The sequence below is a fragment of the Dysidea avara genome, chromosome 3 (genome assembly GCF_963678975.1).
Source record: "Dysidea avara chromosome 3, odDysAvar1.4, whole genome shotgun sequence".
Taxonomy (NCBI): domain Eukaryota; kingdom Metazoa; phylum Porifera; class Demospongiae; order Dictyoceratida; family Dysideidae; genus Dysidea; species Dysidea avara.
The window spans coordinates 39,841,142-39,866,145 of NC_089274.1; the positions used below are offsets into that span (position 1 = coordinate 39,841,142).

General features: G+C 39.9%; 3 protein-coding genes across 4 annotated transcripts in view; 2 read left to right on the forward strand and 1 right to left on the reverse strand.

Moving 5' to 3' along the window:
* LOC136250953 (uncharacterized) overlaps positions 1 to 25,004 on the reverse strand; it is a 48,161-nt gene that overhangs the window by 20,844 nt on the left and 2,313 nt on the right. The window contains exons 2-3 of one of the 2 annotated variants that reach the window (XM_066043306.1): positions 6,631 to 6,675; positions 5,418 to 5,762 (exon numbers count right to left, since the gene is read on the reverse strand). In XM_066043306.1, the coding sequence (XP_065899378.1) occupies positions 5,418 to 5,535 (118 nt within the window). In that variant the 5' untranslated portion in view covers positions 5,536 to 5,762; positions 6,631 to 6,675. The remainder of the gene's footprint in view (positions 1 to 5,417; positions 5,763 to 6,630; positions 6,676 to 25,004) is intronic. The other variant, XM_066043305.1, reaches the window with a different exon arrangement.
* Positions 19,453 to 20,396, forward strand: LOC136248510 (uncharacterized). Its single transcript, XM_066040284.1, has 2 exons — positions 19,453 to 20,127; positions 20,196 to 20,396. Exons 1-2 carry the CDS (start codon positions 19,453 to 19,455, stop codon positions 20,394 to 20,396), a joined length of 876 nt encoding a protein of 291 aa, XP_065896356.1.
* LOC136248511 (E3 SUMO-protein ligase ZBED1-like) lies at positions 20,453 to 22,480 on the forward strand. The gene has a single exon (XM_066040286.1). It carries the CDS (start codon positions 20,453 to 20,455, stop codon positions 22,478 to 22,480), a length of 2,028 nt encoding a protein of 675 aa, XP_065896358.1.

The following is a 25,004-nucleotide window of genomic DNA, read 5'->3' on the forward strand; positions in this document are numbered from 1 at the left end:
AAGGTGACTTCTTCTAGCTGATCTCTCTAGAGGGTGACTTGTTTGTAGCTGAATTCTGTACAGGTGATTTGTTTGCAGCTGAGCTCTCTACAGAATGGTTTCTTTGTAGCTGAACTCTCTACAAGGTAACTTCTTCTAGCTGATCTTTCTACAGGGTGATTTGTTTGTAGCTGAATTCTCTACAGGGTGATTTGTTTGAAGCTGAACTCTCTACATGGTGTGGTTTCTTTGTAGCTGAACTCTCTACAAGGCCGTGACTTCTTCTAGCTGAACTCTCTACAGGGTGATCTTTTCGTAGCTGAACTCTCTACAGGGTGATTTGTTTGCAGCTGAACTCTCTACATGATGGTTTCTTTGTAGCCAAACTCTCTGCAGGGCGATCTGTTTGTAGCAGCTAGAACTCTCTACAGGGTGATTTGTTTGTAGCTGAACTCTCTACAGGATGATTTCTTTGTAGCTGAACTCTCTGCAAGGTGACTTGCTTGTAGTTGAACTGTCTACAATATTAACTGGTAGCTGCTGAACTCCCTACAGCATAACTTGCAATGTAATAGAAATCTATAATGGAGTAAGTCATGAACTAGTTGAATGCTCTATTAGGGTGACTGTTCTATTAGAGTATCTCGATCTCGCATTTGCTACACGGAGTTGGCTTTCGAATCATATCTCAGTGGTTTGTAATCCTATTGTTCTGTACTACTGCAAGGACTTTCTACGATGACTATTCCAGCTACATACCAATTTTCAGCTCACTGAATGCTCTAAGCAGTTTGCCTGGTAGGCATGAAAATTATTGGTATTTTTATTTACAAATCTTGATCGCGCAATTGTTACACACCTTCGGTTTCGTGTCATATCTCCATGATCTTTATTTTGATTACTTTCAAACAACCAAAAGGCACTCCTACAATGGTTGATCTATCCACAAAACAATTTTCAACTCATTCCATGAAGCGGTTTACCCTGTAGGCGTGACAACAAAGTGATCTTGTTTTACGCGAATAATTGGTCATAAATCCTTAACTGTTCATCGGATTTGCACCAAATTTGATACTAGGATCCGCCTTTGGACTCCCTTTCTGTGTGCCGAATTTCAAGGCAATCGGAGTACGCATTTGCGTTTTATAGCAATTTTTGCAAGTGTGCAAAAACACGAAGAAGAAAAAAACAAAGAAAAAAACCGAAACTTTGGCTGTTTGTAACTTGGAAATGGCTTGAGTGATTTCCTTCAAATTTGGAATGTGGACTCCCCTAGCTGGCGGGCAACTCTGCAGCAAATTTGGTTCAAATCGGATAAGATATCACCGAGATACAAAGGTGTGAAAATGAGATTTTCTTTCTTCCTGTCAATATACCCACGGTGTGGCACGCCAGCTTCTTGGGCTGCACGACACACTATCGTGTGTCTTGATAACCAATTATTCACATAAAACATAATATTAAAGTTCTGTTATGCCTACAGGGTAAACTGCTTCAAAGAATCAGTTGAAAATTGGTCTGTAGTTAGATTAACCATTCTAGGAGTACCTTTTAGTGGTTTGAAAGATATCAAAATTAAGACTATTAAGCAAAAACTAACAGTGTACAACAATCATGCGATTGAGTTTTGTTAATACAAACGTTTAGTACAGCACGTTGCCACGCCTACTAGACAAACTGCTTATAGGAATAAGCTGAAAAGAGGATTAATCATTGTAGAGAAACCTTTTGGTGGTTTAAAAGAATCCACAATAAAAAAAAACACTCAAGTTATACCATGAAACCAAATACATGTAATAAATGATTGATCGAGATACTCTAATAGTGCAATCACCCTATTAGGTATTTCTTGATGGTCCTTTTGATTACGTATGGTAATTTTTTCTTCCTGTCCAGCCTTCAACATCAACTCATTGAGGTAATATTCAAAGGAGGATACTAAGCATCTTTTGATGCGAATGAACACTGACTTTGACAGTGATGGTATACCCACTATGCTCAACTACACCCACCACCAGTAGACATCTGGCCCATCACAGCTGTTACATTTGTTTGATATATTGTCCTTTTCGTACTGTCCTCCCTTGTTAAATCTATTTTGTTACATGATCTGAGTTTAAACTCCTCACTGCATCTGTTGCATTTTGCTAATAGAATGCAACCAAGGCCATCATGCTTCACTTCACCGATCAGTTCGGCAAGCAGCAGTGTGACAGGTAATAGTGTGAATGGCATCACGTAATTTTTTAAGGCTAATAATAACTCTACTACCTTTCAGGTGTGGTGTGGTACAAAGAACTGCAGTTGAAGTGCTGGCATCAAGTTCATTGGAGGTGTTCTGAGCTATGGAAGAGGACCAGTACCATATTAAATGTTAACATAATTATTAAGCCAATACTACATAATAGTTACCAATTAACTCTTATTTACATTATTATGAAGAACTTGCACCATTACTAAAATTATTAATATGCATTGTAGTTTAAAATCACAAATATTGAATTTGAAATACATAAGCAACAGTAGTGTTAAAAAGCTAAATGACATTGGTTCTTGTTAGACAGTCCTGACTAAATAAGCTTCCAGCTTAAAGGAGCTTGACAAAATGTTTGTTGTATCTCATTAATAGGATTCTCTCGAATTTGCCATCTGTTAGTCTATTGCGCCTTGAGCTCAAAACAAGACTGCCTAGGCTGAAGAGCCTTTCAACAGGAGCACTTAATGGTATAGTTACGTTGTATCTCAAAAACAGCTGTTTAATTTTCAGATATTTACTCAAGCAATCAAGACTTTTTGCATTCTTAAAGTACGTACTCGACAGCCTCATTCTCTACATCATCTTCTGTTTGTTCATCATCATCAGTATCGAACTCGTAAAAATCCCTTTTCTTCTCATTGTGTTGTGTTGTATTCAAACCACTTGTACCATCTTCTTCAGTTACAGTGACACTTTCTAGGGCACGCAATTCATCTATCATCATTTGTTTGTATGCATCCTTCTTTTCTTGCAAATCAACCCACTTCACCTTAAACTTAGGTGATGCAAGTGCAGCAATTATGGCTTCTTTGGAATCAAAGACGTGACTAAACCTCCTCTTAATCGAGCTCTCAATGGCATACGCAAGCCTTGTTGCTGCTGGTGATAAATTTGGTATTTCAGCTTTTGTTTTTTTGACAATTGTTTGAAGTGTTGGAAGCAAAGTGCCACAATAACAACAGTCCTCTCCTTGAAGGATGTCTAATCCTCTTGAAAGTGGCTCAAGAACAACACAATACTCCTTCAAAAATACCAGCTCCTTCTCTGTAAAACTTCAAAGACTAATGCTAGTGCATAACTCATTCAGGGTTGCAGATGGGTTTTCAATCACTCTAGAAACAGCATCGTACTGCGAGTTCCAACACGTTGGTAATGGAACCAATAATTTTTTCTTCACTCATCTTGTCTGCAGCCAGTGTTGATCTCCTCGTCTTGTTCCACAGTGCTATGCACCTTCCAAAGGAACTTCTATAGAGACTTTTTGACAAGGTACATGATAGCAAGTGCTTTTCAACATCGGTACTAGCTACTAAATTCAAAGTGTGGGATGCACATCGCTGGTGTGGAAGAAGCTCGTATTCAACCTGTGTCAGATCATCATCCTCTTGATCCAGTATCACTACATCATGCAAGTATGTAAAGGTTACATCGTCATCTAGCACTACACCATCATTATCTGTAATTGAATGTTCATCAGTGTCGTCAAGGTCAGTTTCCTGCACAGAAAAAGTGTTGAAGGCTTTCACAAAATTTGACCCATTATCAGTCACTGTAGCACTGATCTCACCATGGAACCCAAAGCTTCTGTGGACTTGTTCGATCTTTGCTGCCAGGATATCGTAAGTGTGACACCCAGTAATACGAATACAAGCGATGGCTGCCTTCTGCCTTTTTAAAGATTTTTCATTGATCCAATGGACAGTCATACCTAGATAACTTCTATGGTGTGCAGTCCAGACATCAGCCGTAGTGGAAACTTTCTCTACTGTGCCCAAAGTTTCCTTGATCAGTCTCATCATTGCATCATACGCCTGTTCTATGTATGAAGATAGCGTCTTCCTGTCAGGTAACTGTACAGGGCGAGGTGAGAGCTCGTTGATCAACTCTTTGAAAGCAGGGGACTCTACTGTTGTCAGAGGTAGCATATCATCAATGATATATTCCATTAATAGCTTCCTAACTTCTTCTGATGATACACCTCTTTTATCCAGTGTTGCCTGTCTTTTAGCCTCATTACCTCCATCGTCCTCTGCAGATCTCTTACGCTTCACAGTCTCTGGTAAGATGGCAACCAGATTCACGGTTTTGTGAACAGAATCCAAGTGTTTCTTAAAATTGGAAGTTGTATTCCTGGCACAGGAGAGCGGTTTGGCACTGGCTGAACAAAGAGTACAACGAGCTCTTAGGTTTTTATCACCTTCCTCTACTACTTTGAAGTAGTGGCTATACTTCCAATGATACAATGTAGCTTCCTTTACTCCTTTGCTAGTTCTAGTGCCTGTATTACTGCTACTACTGTCGCTAGCCTGACTTGCAACGATGACCACTTCTTCAACTTCCGACATCAGCACGAGTAACCACGTGTATTCACACACATAGTGCGCATTAAATAGTGTAGCCAATACAGTCACGTGGTATATAGGATATGCGTGGTCTGTCTAGATTTCTGACATAGGCAGAGCCCATAAACTGGCACAAAGGGGCATTCAATGCTGATGGATTGTTAGCTACTACTCTTTAAACATGTAAGTTACTGCGGCTAGCAATGAAAAGTAACGAAGCGTTACTTGCACGAGTAGCTAACGCATCGCTACAAATTAACTTGTAACGAAGCGTTACGTGTGTCACGAAGAGTTGCTTGTAATTTACAAGTAACAGAGCGTTACTTGTAACGGAGTACTTGGTTTCCTAAGTAACTGAAGTTATATTACTCTACCAGCCGAAGTAGCACGTTATAATACTCTAAATTCCAAATTGTAATATATATTACGTAACGCCTTACCCCATCTCTGAATGTGGTATAGAATTTTTGTATGACTTCCACTTGGCGAACTTCCTGGTAGCTGCTTGACTGCCACCTTAAGTCAAAAGGAAGTTCAATGCTGGCCAGAGGCCAGCTTTGGTATATGCAATTACAAAAATAAGTGTTATCTAAACTAAAACAGCCAAGGTGTAAAAAGAATGCAGCCCCCAAAAAGCCAGGGTGAAAAAAAAGTGAAATCAAAGATGGCAGCCAAGAATTGGCTGCAATGTCAATTAACTTCTTTTTGGAAGGCTGCATTACAAATCACCTATGATTTATACCTTTTCAACTGCTATTTGTGGCTATGTGTGTTTTTCTTTAAAATTACATACAACGTATAGTTACACAATTATTTCGTAAACTTATACTAACTCTCACTTTGTTCCTCTAAGACATTTCTTTCAGGAATATTCGCACTGGGTACTATACTGGAAGCCATAACTTCAGCCAAGCGTTGGGTAGCTTTAGTTCCACACTCCTTCATTATCTTCAACATGACATAAAATCCTTTACTGTCACCAGCTTACAGAGGTCCTGCAATATATCTCAATAGATTTCGAACTCTTTCTGAAGAACTCTTAATCTCCTGTTCTTCACTGATGGTGATAATTTCCTCTGACACAAAATACTTCAGTAGATCATCAATGTCTGTCATTGTATCACACAACTTTGCATAGTATTCTCTAAACACTGTCAATTCATTGACATCCAAACAATCATCACCTACACATGTGAAACAAAACATATAGCTTACCATGCAGAAAGAACAAAAGTTAGGGGATTTTACAAGTTAATTAATGCTTCCTGTTGTGAACAATACCTAGTGTCACTGTATATTGTCAGCCTGAAGTGTACAGTATATGAATTAGTCAGATTTCGGCTTTCTAAATATACGTATGTGTTTGAAACATGTTTTTATTGTAACACACGAGAATGGCACACCATTTTCTTGGGTTAAAACACTACCACATGTCTTAATAGTTATGTACATGCATGCATAAGCTGTATGTGACTGGATTTGCACAAATCTCACATAAATGTTCACACATTTCTCAAATTCCATTTTGTTGTGCGAAAGCAATGGTCAACTAAAGTTTCAGCCCTAGAAGCCAAGAGCTTTAGAACTTACAGCACTACAAAGTAGTAACCACAGAAAGATTGATTTGTACAGTGGTAGCATGGATAATAAACTACAGGAGCTCAATTAAACGGCTATAACTTACAGATGGTCTTATATGGAGACGTACTTTAACTTAAGTATCACGCTCCCCATAAATGGGCAAATCTATAGTTATGCCTTACAAGTCCTTCAGGGTGAAGGCAAAAACTGCAATAAAAAATGTGAGTGAACCACATGTCCAATGCATCATCTTACACAAAAGCTTTTAACTCCTTTGCATTGGGGAACATGTTGATAATAAGATTTTTGTCATTAGCACTTTTCTTCAATGTGAAACAGAATTCATAAGTTAAAGTACTTTATAATAATTTATAAGCACGTCATACATTGTGTTTGGTGAATTCTGCTGTAAAATTAGGAACATGTTGCAGATATGGTCACATATGAATTCAAAGGAAGTCAGTCCCTTACATATGCGAATGCTCAGCTTTGAGGCTTTGCCTTCATAAGATAATCCTGTAGAGAAAATATAACACAATGAAGAAGACACTTCTGTGTATTATTTGTAGTTAAAAGCAGTTTGTTGAGTCTGACATGCTTCCTTAGCAGTGAATAGCAAAATAATTACAGAATTACTAAATAATTAATGAATTACAAAATAAAAACTTACAGTCATAAATAATATATTGATTGTGCATACAATGTAATGCCATGTATTACAACAAAACTAAACTAATTAGCTAAAATAAGTAATAGCATGCAATTAATTCCACCTGGCTGTACGGTGCCTAGGTTTTAGCACAACACAACATAAACTTCTTGTTTGTTTCATTTTAACCATACAGATGCATATGTATGCTCATATGTAGCTGGATGGAGATGCACGCCTGGTTTCCTAATATAGGTTCCCAAATACATGTCTATCAGTGGATTTATGTAGGCCCACAAGCTAGCTGTTTCCCAGGGGTTATACAAATATAACTGATTCACTATCATATTTATATGCTAATTCACACATGGAATATAGCAATCTGCTGAGTATTCGACCATTAAAATATTTGATGTCCCTCAGCAGCTGGGGGCTGCACCCAAGACTTAGTATTGCTGGTGGAAACCCCCAAGAAACATCCTGGCTATATATTCCCCTGATACAGCCTTCATTTTTCTATGCTAGCATGAAATGTTGTGCTCACACGACAGAAGTCTAAATATGTAGTTCCTGATGTTGAACGATTCTGAAAGGTCTTTGATAGATTTTATGAAAAAGAGAATGTCATATAGGTCAAGTGTGTACATTAACAGTAACAAGTTGAGAAATGAAACCTATGCCGCCTAATTTCTCTACAATGGAACAACATAGCACTTAACTGTTTGAGATATAAACATTTCTAACTGTGTAGAGTAACGTGACAGAGTCAGAGTCCTTTTCATGTATAGGAACATTAATTAGAGAAATATATTTGCAGCTTCAGCATAAAATAAAACAGCCTGGAAACAAAGATCTCTCTGAAGCCTTTTATAGAAGTGGTTTCCTGATGCCTGCACCAAAATTAATTTTAATGATCTATGGCATGTTAATAGCTGAATAGTGAGACTATTTGGCTGAAAAGGCAGAAAACCATGAATATAGAACAAATAAGAAAAAAGGCATATGAATCCATGGGCAGCATGCGACCACAAAGTGGACCACATAGAGAACCACTGTAGGCCAGTGTTGAAACCGGGTCACTACTGCTGACCCGGATGACCCACTGACCCGGATTTGACCCAGATGTGACCCAGATTGACCCGGATTAATTAAGCCAAGGCATGCGATAAGAGCTATGTTTCGGGTAGTCTCGTGTGAGCGAGACTACGCTTTGAGCGTTCGATTCGTGTTGAGTAAACGAGTAGTTTTGTGATAACTAAGCCGGTAAGCTTATAATTTAAAATCAGTCAGTGGGTTTTGGTTTCACGTAGCTACTGTGAGTTTACAGACAGCAATTGGGTGTGGCTTCGCGCATACGTAGTATTACAGTTTCCCGATATATTGAAGTGGGTGTGGCTCACAAAAGTACTTATCCTGCTGCAAGACTAGACTATATACAACTTGTACAATAATCAATTAGTGGGCATGGCTCCACGTAAGCTTGCAGACAGCAACGGACACAGTTCCGTGCTACAGACTGCACTTACTAATAAATGGGCGTGGCTGAATGTCTGTTTGTAATGCGATAAGTGGGCGTGGCTCACAAAAGAGCTACGCAACTAGCACTTATAAGTTTCCACCTCGTCAAACGAATAATTTCGTTTCTCACGTGATCCAGTCCGGGTCAGCCCCGGATAATTTGTAAACCGGGTCAGACCCAGATGATCTGGAGAAAATGTGACCCGGTTGACCTGACCCGGATTCAACGCTGCTGTAGGCATAGCAAGGTACAAAGAAAAAACTACAAGAAAAATAAAGGATCGAGAGAAAGAATTAAATCTATTATAGTTAACTATCTATTTTGTGGACCACTCTTTACAGTGCTGATCTTGCCAGAAATATTCTTGAGAGGCAGGAATACTGGCAGAGGCAACATCATCTAACCATTTTTTAATAATAGACTTTGGTATCCTCAACTTGGGGTGAGCAAAATGAAACAAATTCATGATAGAAGAGACTTGACAGTGACCTAGCACTAATAATTTAGGTGATCAACTTCAGTCAACAACTGTAGATATTTGTTCTTAGAACAATAACACCCGATGTCACAGTAGTTACATAATCACTTCCACAGAACAGAAAATGTACACATACTATTGGAGCATGAGTGTACTTCACTCAGATTTGTTGAAACTGTCTTTCTAAATGTGACAACATTGTCAGGAGCAAGGAAGTTATGATTACACATTCTAAGATAATTTTGTGATGCAAAGTTATGGCTCTATAGCTAATCATGAGACATCAGCTTGCCTTCATTTTCCAGTGAATATATATATAGTAAAGCGAAGTGAAGCCTTCTGTGTGAATATTGTGGTTACTTATAACAACAGTAGCAGGCAATCTTATGGAGTCAAGTATTAGGGAGTTTAGTAAAAGCGTCTGGGAATGTAGTTAGCATTAATTGCATATTATGTAACCACTTGATGGCTTTGAATGCCAATTAACATGTATTGAAGCCATTGAAAGCTTGTAACTAGCCAACAGTATAACCTATATATGATCAGCAAACAACCTTTAAAATGTGTAAAAATCAATGTACTTCCCAGTTCTGTTTGTGCATCCTCTTTAGTTTCTGTATGACAAGAGTTTGTGTTCATACATGGTCTTCAATGGCTTCTGCACATTTTTGTGGCTAACCACAGCATGCCTGAAAGCTTACATGAAGCTAACCACCAAACACCACAGATTCTTAGCAACTATTGAACATCATAATTATGAGTACTAAATAAAACACGGACCAGATCCTACAAAAACCCGACATATAGCTTAAGTGTAAATTTTGTGGTACAAAACATCAGGGTAGTACTATATATTAGGGATCATGGAAGCTTGCCAATTTCTCAAAGCCAAAAACCTTTGTAGTATTGGTTATGCATAATTAAGCCCAAAAGTGCCTTCAGCACAACCCGAAATACTTCAATAATTCAAAATTTTTTTTTTACTAGACTAATTGCCTTATATCTTCAGACAATAACGGTTAAGGCAGATGTCGCTTCAGCCCAACAGGTACCTTTTGGCATACTGCAGTATTGCCAGTATATACAATGGACACATCATTGACTTAGCTTTGTCTCCCATTTCTCTTCACTGACAGTTCAAGGTGTCAATTCATGGTAGGTGTGATGATTTCACTATGCTTGTAACACAATGGGTGAAACACTTGCGTATTTTAAGCGCTAGTAAAGATAGGGCCTAACAACAAAAACGTGGATATCACCTTTTTTGCCTACTTAAGAGGAGTTTGAAAATGTTTATTTCGTTGCAGCATACCTAAGGATACATAAGTTACGGGCATTTGTTACAGAACTGCCAAATGAAAATACCATGAATTAATATTGAAAACATGAATGATTATTCCATGAAACCATATGAATTGATCGTGAAACTACTACCATACACTTTCAACTACACTAAGAAATTTACATGAGGGTCACTGATGTCACCTATGTGTATAGATTCATAGGCATTTCATGGAGTATTGTGATGAATTTCCCAACACTATGAATGTACTGTGAACGTTTTTCAGGGTAAATAACTCATAAAACACATAGATTATTTATGGTGATTTCATGCCTAAAAAGTTGGTATTGAAAGGAAAAACATACCCGGTAATTAACTTTCCTAATCATAGCAAACACGCGTACACGATGGTTCAAATTTTAACTCTGCATATATATCTCACTCTGCTCATACGTTACAACTGTTTTAGTGAGCACCTGTAATTTATTTCCTTATACTTCAATTTTTCTGTTTTTGTTACTTTTTAGGACTGTAAGTCATGAATTTATTGACTGAAACTTTGCCAGAGCATGCACTTGGCTAAGTAGATTACAAATATGTAATAAACAGGCCAGGTTTCATATCAAAACATTTACCATACACTATAAAAGTCTGTAACATAAAATATACATGAAAATGACACTGTCCATTAAACACGGTGCCATAACTTTCGCATGCTTTAATTTATGGAGATCTGGTGTGGCTCATCAGAACCCTTGATCAATGGCAAATTGAGTGATATGTAGGAGTTTGTGAAGTGACCAAGAGAAAAGGCAGGATAGAGTTACATTGCCAAATTACGCATTCAGATATGCAATAAACCAGCAGGAAAACCCTGTTTTTTCATATGTTTTACAATGTAACTCAGTATAAGTATAGGGTAGAGACCTTTGTGGATTTTTAGTAAAATTCACGAAGATCCGAGGGCATGGTCTCTAACCAACTTATGTGTTTTATATGGGAATATAGGTGGAGTCATTGTGGGATTGGGTTATATGTTCATACAGAAATCATCACACAATGTTAAAAAATCATGGAAGACTGAATGTGCTTTTGTTGAAGTATTGAAAAAATCGAAGCTCACACTGCTTCCTTTCACAAGTTAGACTTGGATCTGGCACAGCTGGGAAACGGCAGTGATCGATAATGTTGAGCCGGGTTAATGGTAGCCAGTGCCTATGGCGTCACAGCAGTGTAAAGAACACGTGTGTCAAAAAATCAGCAGCTTGTGTGGATGAAACTTATACGATGGGAACAAGTTGTCACAAGTTGTGCTTTCAACAGCGCCACAATAGCACAAAGAACAGGCATGGTTTCAAGTGTGGACCACACTCACATTACACGTAGCACAAAATAACATTTCTACAAGGAAGATTACCCATTTAGGTCTTAGTAAAGTCCATCCATAGTTTAACAGAAGATGAAAACAGCCTTAAAACACTCTAGAAATAGATGGACACTAAACAGAATTTTCCACAATATTTGTGGACTTCTCCGTTCATCGTAACAAACGTACATATGTACAATGTTAGACTGTACCTCCCATAATTGAATTCTTTTAGGTATGCCTATAAAATGAATAAAGTGGTTAACCACATGTTTGCCTGGATGACTGGTCAGGTTATCAGCCTGAATATGCTTGGAGGGAGTATTGCAAATTGCAAATCAATGATCGAAGGTGAGATTTGTGATTTTCTGCTAGCAGGTTTCTAACCATTTTAAGAAACTGCTAGCAGATCTCTTAGTGGATTTTAAAGACCTTACTATCCTCCAAAGATCAAAGCATATTATGCATACCTTTTTCTAATTTTATTATAACCACTTCGGTTTACAATTCCCAATAGCAAGTTTTGATATATGTATACAATGATTTTAGAACATCTCACTACAATGTTGAACAATGAACAACCTGAATTGGCCAACTCTTAATGTTAGAAGCAGAAATCCCGCCCCAATGCTTTTTTTTACCTCCGTCACAAGCTTACCGTGCGTTACTACACGGTATCACCAGGGATTGCTAATGAATGCGCACACAACATTCAACTTGTTCGTGAATCCACCAAATGAAAATTATAGACACACTTCTATATTTAGCCTAAATTACTCACGTGATAGAGCATTTTTCGAACCTAAAAAGATAAGTGACACGCTCAAAGTGACTTCACAGGAGTCGCAACTCACAAGTGACAAAGGAAACTAGGCAGATGACGCTACGAACCTACTGCCTACAAAGTGATAAAGAGTTAAACATAACTTACTAAGTTTATTTTCTCGAGTTGATCACACTGGATCTTCGTATGGCAGTGCAGTGGCATGCCTGTCTTTTTTTTCACTTTGTCAGTCAGGCCAGCGGATCCGTCACAAGGTTAAAATTAAGTGCTAACAAGACAGGTTATGAACTGGGATTTCGTTTTCGCCGGCTGAAGTGAGTGAACTTACACGTCATACTGTCAGTGTGCTAGGACTGCAGCACAGGCTGTGGCTAACGTACGTAAGTAACCGTGATACATTGTATTTACTTTAGGATATTCACAATGTAGTTTTACCGGATTGTGGATGAATTTGTTGTACAGTTGTGGCACGTGCGATTATGCTCGACAAATATACCTCCATTGATAAGTGATAACTGGTAGCAATCAGTAATGAAGTAGTTACATAGCTAGTTATGTAAGCTGCAATAATACAACACCGTATGTTGGCTAGCCCACCATTGGGTCATTAGCCTTTTTTGCAAGCATGAACAATTTTGAGTGTTTCGTGGGGGCATTCCTGCCCCTCCATCACCTTCTGGCTAGATACGCCCCTAGTTAGAAGACACAGCACAAAACTACTTATGTTGTATAAAACTGTCAACCATATTATTAATAGCACAGCTACATTAATAATTATATAAATAAATCTAATCCAAAACAGATTAGCTGTGAAAAAGGACGCGACTTTCCAAAGTATGTGATATCAAAGGTGGCAGCCAAGCATCTGCAATAATATTAATATTATCACTTAATTTGTAACATTACAACATACACCATAAAAACAAACTACAGTGAAGGTCACTACACAATAGCTACTCACTATTTTTATGTAGTGACGCTCACTACTAATTTTGTAGTGACTGCCACCACAAAAGAGTAGTAATAGTCTTGCGTGGCCAGACTGCTTTTTCTCGGCACAGCGCTTATCAATTAGAATTATAAGCGTCTGCTCGAAAAAGGGTCTGGTCCAGGATCAATATGCCAACTCATTTTCACATCCCAAGAGCTTGTGGTGTTTAATCAACTTTCATCATAAAACGTTTACATAATAGTTAGACGTCAAGAACCAGGGTTCTACGGGATTTAGAAAACTAGAAGGCCCTGGGCTGTAGCGCCCGAGCACAGCGAGGGTGCTACTAAGGGCCTGAGGGTTTCTAAATCCCGTAGAACCCAGTGGTTCTTGACGTCTAACTTATTTAGACTACAACTCGTTATTGTACCTTGAGTTGACAGCTGCTTGTAAACGAGAAATGTATGGCTAATTACTAGAAACAAGCCCTCTACACCTCCCTACATGGCGGGACCTCAGCGTAGCTGTTGCTACCCATTTAAACGCCCATGCGTTGCCAATGTTACAGGCGCGTGCTATGTATCGAAGTACTGGACTCAGCGACTGGACTACAACTCATTGTTGCTGTTGTTGTGCCTCGAAAGCTGCTTGTAAGCAAGTAATGTAGTGTTGATTAGTACAAACAAGCCCATTACACCTCCCTCTAATTCAATACGGCTGTTACTAGCCATTTAAATGCCCATGCGTTGCCATTGTTACAGGCGCGTAATTATCGTGTTTCGTATCGCCTCAGAGCGTGGTCTCTATTGGACATGAGCGTGGCTCTACAAGATTTAGAGACCACGTTTTCAGCCAATCAAATTTCAGTATCAAACTTGTTGTAGTGTAATTCCTTTTAAATTTCAAGACACGTACGCACTGGAAAATTGCCATGAACGATTGCCAGTAGTGGTGGTGAGAGACACTGAGGCTGGTTAAGAATTCCTTGCTCAGTTCGCCTTTAGCCTTTTCGATTTCACGAGGAATCAATCTGTGTCCTTTTCAAGTGTAGAAAAACAACCTCAGTGTCTCTCATCACTGCTACCAGCAATCATCCATGGCATTTCCAGTGCGAAAGTGGCTTTAGATTTAAAAGGAAGCACACGTTTTATGACAAAAGTTAATTAAACACCCCGAGCTCTAGCTTGGGGTATGAAAACAAGTTGGCACACAGTCAAACCTTTCTAATCCGACACTCAATGGGAACCATAAATTTGCTAGATTAAGGAGGCCGTTGGATTATCAAGTCACCTCTGTAATCTGACATTGTACAATATCTAGAATTATGTCAGATTATGTGGTAAATTACAGGTAAAATGGATCACACAATGTTTTTAACATGAAATTTGCAAGTATTACAGCTTTTTTACTATTATTGTTAGGAGTGGTCCACAATTTTCAGCCGTTTCACGAACATACAAACCGTACGCTAGGGGGGAGGGGTAAAATTGCATGTATGCTTTTTAAAAATGCCGATCACGTGAGTTGGCTAGAAATCCAAGGCTCTGGTAACCTTTCTTAATGCAATTCAGTGTCCAACTAAACGGTGGACTAAGCAAGCTCTTGCTGTTATGCATGAGCCCAAGCCAACACATGTGCTTTGGCAAACTCTGAAAAACAGTATAGGGCTAGCTATTAATAAATGAGGCTTTATAAGCTGAAGGAAAGACAAAAATAAAGCTCGTTTCAGACTACAGGTAAGACAGTTATCAGTGTGATAACACGTACTACAGGCTTTATCAAGACACACGGTAGTGTGTCGTGCGGCCCAAGAAGCCGGCGCGTAACACCCGTGAGTATATTGACAGGAAGAAAGAAAATGCAATTTTCGCACCTCCGTAGCTCAGTGCTTCCTTGATTTTTGCTGTGGACATGCCCTCCAACTGCAGCATTCCACATTCCAAATTTGAGCGAAATCGCTTCGCGCGTTCCCGAGATATGCGACTTCAAAAATTGGCTCAGTTTCTTCGTTTTTTTTTTCTTCTTATTTTTCTTTTTCTTGTCGCACACTTACAAAAACTGCTATAAAACTCGAACGCCATATCCGATTGCCTTGAAATTTGGCACACAGAAGGGGGATATAAAGGCGCATCTCGGTACCAACTTTGGCTGGAATACGATAAACAGGCAAAGAGTTATGAGCGATTATTCACGAAAAATAACACCAATATGTTGTCACGCCTACAGGGTAAACCGCGTATGGGAAGAAGCTGAAAATCGGTGGGTGAATAGGTTAACTATTGAACCTCAAACCTTTTGTGGTTTGAAAGAAATCGAGCTAAAAAACAGGAAGATACAACGAAAAAACCAACAGTGTGTAACAATTACGCAATCGAGATTAGCTAATAAAAAAAAACGACTGCTTGCCACGCCTACCAGATAAACCGCTTGGGGTAATGCTTTGAAAATCGTTGTACAGATGGAGTAATCATCTTAGAAAGGCTCATCAATGGTGTAGAAGAATCAGACTTAAAGCCACGGAGTTATAACACGAAATCCAACTTGGTGCAGCAAGTGCGAGATCGAGATACTCTAATAGAGCAGTCATCCTAATAGAGCAGTCACCCTGAAGAGAATTCAAGAGATCAGCTAGAAATAAGAAACCTGTATAGAGATCAGCTACACACAAGTCACCCTGTAGAGAGATCAGCTAGAAGAATTTACCTTGTAGGGAGTTCATGCAACTATGGAAAGAGATAGTTCAGCTAGAAAAAATCACCTTGTAGAGTTCAGCTACAAAGAAACCACCACGTAGAGAGTTCTGCTACAAACAAATCGCCCTGTGGAGAGATCAATAGAAGAAGTTACCTTGCAGAGACTTCAGCTACAAAGAAACCATCATGTAGAGAGTTCAGCTACAAACAAATCTCCCTGTAGAGAGATTAGCTAGAAGAAGTTACCTTGTAGAGAGTTCAGCTACAAAGAAACCATCATGTAGAGAGTTCAGCTACAAACAAATCTCCCTGTAGAGAGATCAGCTAGAAGAAGTTACCTTGTAGAGAGTTCAGCTTCAAACAAAACCATTCTGTTTAGAGCTCAGCTGCAAACAAATCACCTGTACAGAATTCAGCTACAAACAAATCACCCTGTAGAGAGGTCAGCTAGAAGAAATTACTTTGTGCATAGTTCAGCTACAAAGAAACCACCAAGTAGAGAGTTCAGCTGCAAAGAAATCACCCTGTAGAAAATTCAGCCACAAACAAATTGCCCTGTAGAAAGATCAGTTAGAAGAAGTTACCTTTTAGAGAGTTCAGCTACAAAACCATTCTGTAAAGAGCTCAGCTGCAAACAAATCACCTATACAGAATTCAGCTACAAACAAATCACCCTGTAGAGAGATCAGCTAGAAGAAGTTACCTTGTAGATCGTTCAGCTACAAACAAATCACCCTGTAGAGAGTTCAGCTGCAAAGAAATCACCCTGTAGAAAATGCAGCCACGAACAAATTGCCCTGTAGAAAGATCAGTTAGAAGAAGTTACCTTGTAGAGAGTTCAGCTACAAAGAAACCATTCTGTAAAGAGCTCAGCTGCAAACAAATCACCCGTACAGAATTCAGCTACAAACAAATCACCCTGTAGAGAGATCAGCCAGAAGAAATTACTTTGTAGAGAGTTCAGCTACAAAGAAACCACCATGTAGAGAGTTCAGCTGCAAAGAAATCACCCTGTATAAAATTATGCCACAAACAAATTGCCTTGTAGAAAGATCAGTTAGAAGAAGTTACCTTGTAGATAGTTCAGCTACAAACAGATCTCCCTGTAGAGAGATCAGCTAGAAGAAATTACCTTGTAGAGAGTTCAGCTACAAAGAAACCACCATGCAGAGAGTTCAGCTGCAAAGAAATCACCCTGTAGAAAATGCAGCCACAAACAAATTGCCCTGTAGAAAGATCAGTTACCTTTTAGAGAGTTCAGCTACAAAGAAACCACTCTGTAGAGAGATCAGCTAGAAGAAGTTACCTTGTAGATCGTTCAGCTACAAACAAATCACCCTGTAGAGAGATCAGCTAGAAGAAGTTACCTTGTAGAGAGTTCAGCTACAAAAAAATCACCCTGTAGAGAGATCAGCTAGAAGAAGTTACCTTGTAGATCGTTCAGCTACAAACAAATCACCCTGTAGAGAGATCAGCTAGAAGAAGTTACCTTGTAGAGAGTTCAGCTACAAAAAAACCACCCTGTGGAGAGATCAGCTAGAAGAAGTTACCTTGTAGATCGTTCAGCTACAAACAAATCACCCTGTAGAGAGATCAGCTAGAAGAAGTTACCTTGTAGAGAGTTCAGCTACAAAGAAACCACCATGTAGAGAGTTCAGCTGCAAAGAAATCACCCTGTATAAAATTCTGCCACAAACAAATTGCCCTGTAGAAAGATCAGTTAGAAGAAGTTACCTTGTAGAGAGTTCAGCTACAAAGAAACCATTTTGTAAAGAGCTCAGCTGCAAACAAATCACCTGTACAGAATTCAGCTACGAACAAATCACCCTGTAGAGAGATCAGCTAGAAGAAGTTACCTTGTAGATAGTTCAGCTACAAACAAATCTCCCTGTAGAGAGATCAGCTAGAAGAAATTACCTTGTAGAGAGTTCAGCTACAAAGAAACCACCATGTAGAGAGTTCAGCTGCAAAGAAATCACCCTGTATAAAATTCTGCCAGAAACAAATTGCCCCGTAGAAAGATCAGTTAGAAGAAGTTACCTTTTAGAGAGTTCAGCTACAAAGAAACCATTCTGTAAAGAGCTCAGCTGCAAACAAATCACCTGTACAGAATTCAGCTAGAAGAAGTTAACTTGTAGAGAGTTCAGCTACAAAGAAACCATCATTTAGCTTCAAACAAATCACCTGTAGAGAGTTCAGCTGCAAACAAATCTCCCTGTAGAGAGATCAGCTAGAAGAAGTTACCTTGTAGAAAGTGAAGCTACAAACAAATCACCCTATTGAAAGATCAGCTAGAAGAAGTCACCTTGTAGAAAGTTCAGTTACAAAGGAACCACCATGTAGAGAGTTCAGCTACAAACTAGTCACCTTGTAGAGACATCAGCTAGAAAAGTTACCTTGTAGAGAGTTCAGCTACAAAGAAACCATTCTTTAAAGAGCTCAGCTGCAAACAAATCACCTGTACAGAATTCAGCTATGAACAAATCACCCTGTAGAGAGATCAGCTAAAAGAAGTTACCTTGTAGATAGTTTAGCTACAAACAAATCTCCCTGTAGAGAGATCAGCTAGAAGAAATTACCTTGTAGAGAGTTCAGCTGCAAAGAAATCACCACTGCCCAAATTTCAAGGCGATAGCTCTTTCCAATCTGAAGTTATCAATTGTCAAAGTTGGCAAATTGGATGTGTGTGGAAGGCCCCTTTTCGCAAATCCGGTCACATATGTATTATATATATATAATTTGTACATTTACTGATAAAATATTTAAAGTACATCTACTTCATCTTTTCTTCTTCCTGTAGTAAAGAAAAAAAACATAGGTTAAAAAAGTCACAAAGCTGGCCATAGGCCGGCTTTGGGGTATACAAATACAAAAAGAAATGAAATCTAATCCAAAACAGCCAAGCTGTAAAAAAAGTGTGCGGCCCTCAGAAAGGCTATGGTGAAAAAAGATGTGAAATCCAAGGTGGCGGCCAAGAAATGGCTGTGATGGTAGGTTAATGGTAAAAATTTTAATAACGACAATTCAGGTGAATTTTTGTGCCGCTTCACAAAATTTACCTGAATTGTCATTATTAAAATTTTTACCATTAACCTACCATCACAGCCATTTCTTGGCCGCCACCTTGGATTTCACATCTTTTTTCACCATAGCCTTTCTGAGGGCCGCACACTTTTTTTACAGCTTGGCTGTTTTGGATTAGATATACTTTTACAACAGCACTTATAATTACTTTCTTTCCTAGTCTAGCAATTAACACTGATAAACGATTACAATGAATAGCATGTAGCTACACTGGTTGTTGCTTTTGTTTTGTACCTGCAGAAAGTTGTAGGAACTACGTAGATATTCATACTTAGACTATTTATAGTTACATTTGTAAGTAGGATGACATGTGTGTGGTGTGTGTAATTAGATTAGAGATGATTGTGTTCCTACATGGTGCTGCGAGCAGTTATCCGATCCGCGTAGCCATCCACCTTGTTGTCATCCTTCGAATCATTTTAACCTATCAACTGGTTCCCTGATGCCGGTTAGAGGCACCACAGAAGCCCTGATCCGTCGAGTTCAACCGAGTCTTCACTACCGACGATGCCTTTTGTATTTAGACAAGATGACTTACCCAGGTTAGACTTACAAGTAGATCGTGGTTCTGACTTTATGGCATGGCAATCCCAGTGGGAATCATACATGAGCCTCTCAGGACTTTTCGAAGAAAGTGCTGCGAAGAAAGTCCAAGCATTGAACTTGTGTTTTTCTCGTGAAACTCTCTCCAGTGTCCAGAATCTCGGCCTCTCTGACACCAAGAAAGAAGACGTTGCAGCCATCATAAGCAATATCAAAAAATATATTGACGGTCATATAAATGAATCAGTTGAGCGTAAAAATTTTCGCAGACGTACTCAACAACCAGGAGAAAGCTTTGATGACTTCTTGGTAGCACTCCACGAACTAGTCAAAACATGCAACTTTTGCTCAGACAATAGCACTCGCAAGAACTTACGTGACCAGATTATCGAAGGTATTCTTGATGGTAACACGGTCGAAGAGTTGCTACAGGAGAAAGACCTTTCCCTCACCAGGGCCATCCAGATTTTCCAGGCCCAAGAAATGGCCAAGAGACAATGTGCCTCCATGTCTACTGGCCATCAAGACTCACTGGCAGCTGTACGTAACTCACCACCACTCCGCAGAAGCCACTCAGCCAAGCGCCATCCAACTTTTCTCAAGCCTGCCCAGGATGTGGTGGCAAGCCACACCCTGGAGGTAGATCTCGGTGCCCTGCCTTTACCCCATCTTGCAACACTTGTGGCAAAATAGGCCACTTCGCTAAGGTGTGTCGCAGCAAGCCTGCACAACGAGATGCCAAACCCACATCAGCAGGTGCTAATCCATTGTCACTACTCTCCACCATCCGCCACATAGCTGCTACTGATCCTGCCCCCAAGATCACCTTGACAATCACATCCCTCAATGGCTCTACATCTGCTACTGTCTTACCAGACTCAGGTGCTGATATCTCGGCAGCCAGTTAGGCCTGAGCGATTATATCGATTCTACGATTAATCACGATTGCCACTGAACAATCGCGATGTCGATGTGTATTATAGAATCATCACGATGTTATGATGTCACACGCATGCGTATTGGCGAATTCAAGATGGCGACGCATTCTTTCGCGGAAGAAGATTTAGTAACTTTGTTACCGTTAGAGAACTCGACCAGTGTTGTGTGGAAGCATTTCGGCTTCCCCAGCAGAGATGAGAAAATGATAGAACCTGATAAGAAGAAACGAAAACGTGTTTTTTGTAAACTGTGCAAACGGGACTACTCTTATGTTGGGAATACAACAAATTTGTGGCAGCACTTGGAAGAATGTCACGTGGAAACCTATCGAGAAGCGAAAGAAGAAGCCAAACAAGCCAGTGAGAAGGAGTCGTCGAGTAGTACTACTGCTACGAGTGTTTCCATGGCCAGCAGCGATCAACCGACGATTGATTTAGTGATTGCTCGAAAGCAGCCTTACCCTCGAAACTCCGCGAGGTTGAAAGTTTTGAATGATGCAGTCTGTTATTTCATTTCGAGAGATATGCACCCGTATCAAACTGTAAATGACACTGGATTTCGAGCCATGTTAGCTGCCTTCGATCCCCGATATGTTCCCATGGACCGCAAAACACTAGCCACTAATTATATTCCCAAGCTTTATGACAAAGAAAGGGAACGGATTTGTGGTGAGTTGTGTAGTTCTGAAATAAGTAGCTATGCACTTACCACTGATGTTTGGACTTCACGTCACAATGAAGCCTACACTGGTGTGACGGTTCATTTTGTGGCTAAATCTTTCCAGTTAAAAGCTTACCTGCTAGAAACCGTTGAATTTCCAGTGGCTCACACAGGTGTTAACATCGCTGCAGAGCTACAGCTGGTACTTGATAATTGGAAACTGCCAGAAGACAACTTATCTGCTGTTACGACAGATAATGGCAGCAACATTGTTGCTGCCTTTGACATCACAAGATGGCTGAGGATGCCATGCTTTAGTCATACTTTGCAGCTCGCTGTTGAAGTAGTGCTTAAGCTTCCAGAGGTATCACGAGCTTTAGCTAGAAGTAGACAGCTAATTGCCCATTTCAACCGCTCTTCAAAATCTACTTACCTTTTTAAACAAAAACAGATTAGCCTTCAGCACAAACAATTAAGTTTAGTTCAGGATGTTAGTACCCGATGGAATTCAGCCTATTACATGGCAGAACGCCTGTTATCCCAACAACAGCCACTGTGTGCTACCCTGTTAGAGTTACATAGAGGTGACCTGATGCCATCTGATACAGAGTTCAAGACCCTGGAGCTATTTGTAAAGGTAATGGAGCCTCTTGTTGAAATAACTGAATCCATTGGTGCACAAAAGTGGGTAACTATCTCTGCAGTACGTCCTGTGCTTTATAAGTTACTTGAAGTATACTTCAGACCGAAGGAGGGTGAAAGGATTACACAGCTAGAGAAAACAATGAAGACAGTCATGCGTGCAAACCTAGCAGATCGTTACAAAGGTTCAGTGCTGAAATTACTAAACAAAGCTGCATTCTTAGATCCGAGATTTAAGGCACTGTCTTTTCTTCCAGATGATGACAGATTAGATGTGATTGCTTCTATTGAAGCAGAGACAGTTATGGTGGCACAAAACATTGCATCAAAAGATACAGAATCAGCAGTGAGTTCATCTGCAGAGTCTGCAGAAGCAACTGAAGAATTGGACTTACCTCTTTCAAAGAGATGCAAAGTAAGCAAAGCAGAAAAACGCCTCCTTTCTTTTGTCGATGACATAGTCAAGTCTAAACATCGGGGTACAAGTCCTGCTGAAAAAGCAAAAGCTGAAATCCACAAATATGTAGATGAAGAACCAGAGGCTGAATCACCATTGGTTTGGTGGAGGATGAACAGTGCAAGGTATCCTTGTTTGTCATATGTTGCCAGAAAGTATCTTGCTATTCCTGCAACGTCAGTACCAGCTGAGAGGGCATTTAGCCTAGCAGGCCATATTGTTAACCAAAAAAGATCAGCCTTGTTATCTGACAACGTGAATAAACTAGTGTTTTTGGCAGAAAACTTACCGTGATTCATACCAGTTAAACTATACCAGAATACTATACATGATTTTGATAAAGTGATTGTATTGAACTATAACTGCTTATGGTCTTGTACTTTTTGCATTGAAATGTTGTACGCAAGTTCATATTGTTTTTTCTTTAAAATAATTCATACAAATTATGACATACAGTGTACGTACATACAATGTTGCATGTCAATGCATGTGAAGTTATAACATCGTGATGGTTATCATAATCGTGATATGTTGCTTCTTACAATCGTGAAAGTAGCAAAATTTCACAATCGCTCAGGCCTACAGCCAGTACAGCAATCTTAGGTCACCCGAATGAGCATATTGACAATCTTCTACCATCAAACACTGTTCCAAAAGCAGCCAATGGCACTGAAATGCATCCTGTGGGAAAGCTGCCTATACGCCTCAAACTTGGTGACAAAGAATTCTCAGATGATCTACACATCTATCCCGACGTGTGCGGGATCCTAATCTCATGGAAAGCCTGCAAAAATCTTGGAATATTACCAGACTGCTATCCGCACCCACCAGTAACCACCAACACTGTGTACACTACTGCCACTGTGGCTCCACCAATCCTCAATTCACCACCTACTTCCACTAATACCAGCACATTACCACTTAATAAAGACTCCATTGTGACTGAATTCCCCAGTGTATTTGATGGTGTTATTAGAGCTATGGATGGTGAGAAATTTCACATCTACCTGATGAATAATGCTAAACCATTTTGTGTAACACCCCCCACTCCTTCCCTTTTGCATATTGTGATAAGTTAGCAGCAGAGCTGGAATTGCTACAGGAGCAAAACATTATCGCCCCTGTCACCGAACCCACTGATTGGTGTGCTCCCATTGTAGTTACCCCGAAGAAGCATACTGATTCAATCCGTATGTGTGTAGACCTGTTGCACTTAAACTGCTTCATAAGAAGAGAACGATACCAGTCATGCTCCCCAGCTGACAAACATGGCAGCTAGAAATGCTAGATACTTCACTGTTCTTGATGCCAAAAAGGGGTACCACCAGTGCCCACTAGATGAAGAAAGCCAACTTTTGACTACGTTTATCACCCCTTTTGGAAGATTCAAGTACCTTAGAGCTCCTTATGGCATTTCGTCTATCTCTGAACACTATGACAGACGCATGGCAGAAGCATTCATAGGGTAAGTGGATTTTGACATATTGTCAATGACATTGTCATATATGACAGTGATGCTGCCCAACATGTAGCCAGTGTTAGAGCCTTCCTTCAAAGATGCACTGACAAACAGATAGCCCTTAACATAGACAAATGCCTTATCTTCCAAAGTACTGTCACTTTCGCAGGCTTTCAGTTTTCCAGCAATGGCTATCAGGTTGACAAGTCTATCACTGATACTATCGCAAGTTTCCCAACACCGAACAACCGCACTGACCTCCGTTCATTTTTTGGATTGGCTAACCAGTTGTCCGCCTCCACTAACATTATATCTTCACTGCTAACCCCACTTAGACCCCTTCTGAGCACAAAGAATGACTTTCTTTGGTGCTCCACACACGATCAAGCATTTCAAGTAGCAAAAAAGCATCTTACAGCTGCGCCAGTTCTATCATTTTTTGATATAAGCAAGCCCACTAGGCTTTACACAGATGCCAGCCGTCATGGCCTTGGCTTCATACTACAGCAGCAAACATCTGATGGTGCATGGAGTCTGACACAAACTGGTTCACATTTTTTGTCCGAAACTGAATCTCGTTATGCCATCATAGAACTAGAAATGCTCGCAGTGTGCTGGGCCATCTTAAATGTCACACATTTCTAGTAGGATTACAACACTTCCAAGTGGTTACAGACCATAATCCACTGATTCCAATCTTAAACAACCACAGACTGGATGAAATAGAAAATCCTCGCTTACAATGTCTGCGTACTAGAATCATGGGTTACAACCTCACTGCTATATGGCTCAAAGGCAGTCACAACAATGCACCTGATGCACTTTCTAGACACCCAGTGTCAAAACCGTCACCCCAGGACATGTTGGCAGAAGTGGACATACTCTACCAGCCTGAGTCACCAATCTCAGAAATTAAAGCTACCACTACCCCTACACAACCTAATCCTCACCTAGAGACACTGCAAAAAGTGGCCAAGGAAGATACAGAATATCAACAATTAAGACAGTTTATCCTCAATGGGTTTCCATCACACCGTTCACAATTACCTGATTCATGTAAGAGATATTGGCTGGTGCGTGATCATCTTACCATAGATGATGACCTTATCGTGAATGGATGCAGATTACTAATCCCTACCAAACTTCGCCAAGAAATACTCACTCAACTCCACGAGTCACACCAAGGTTCAGTGAGAACTAAACAGAGAGCACGCCTATCAGTCTACTGGCCGGGAATCAACAATGACATTGACAGTGTCATCCTGTCTTGTCAACAATGCCAGGACCACCTTCCTAGTAACCCCAAAAAACCTCTTACTCAGAAACCTAAGCCAGAAAGGCCATTCCAGGAGATTGCAT

Coding starts and splice junctions, on each gene's coding strand:
- LOC136248511 (XM_066040286.1), top strand. CDS start 20,453: ATGTCGATGTGTATTATAGAATCATCACGATGTTATGATGTCACACGC.
- LOC136248510 (XM_066040284.1), top strand. CDS start 19,453: ATGCCTTTTGTATTTAGACAAGATGACTTACCCAGGTTAGACTTACAA. Junction 20,128..20,195: donor TGGCAAGCCACACCCTGGAG/GTAGATCTCGGT, acceptor CACTTCGCTAAG/GTGTGTCGCAGCAAGCCTGC.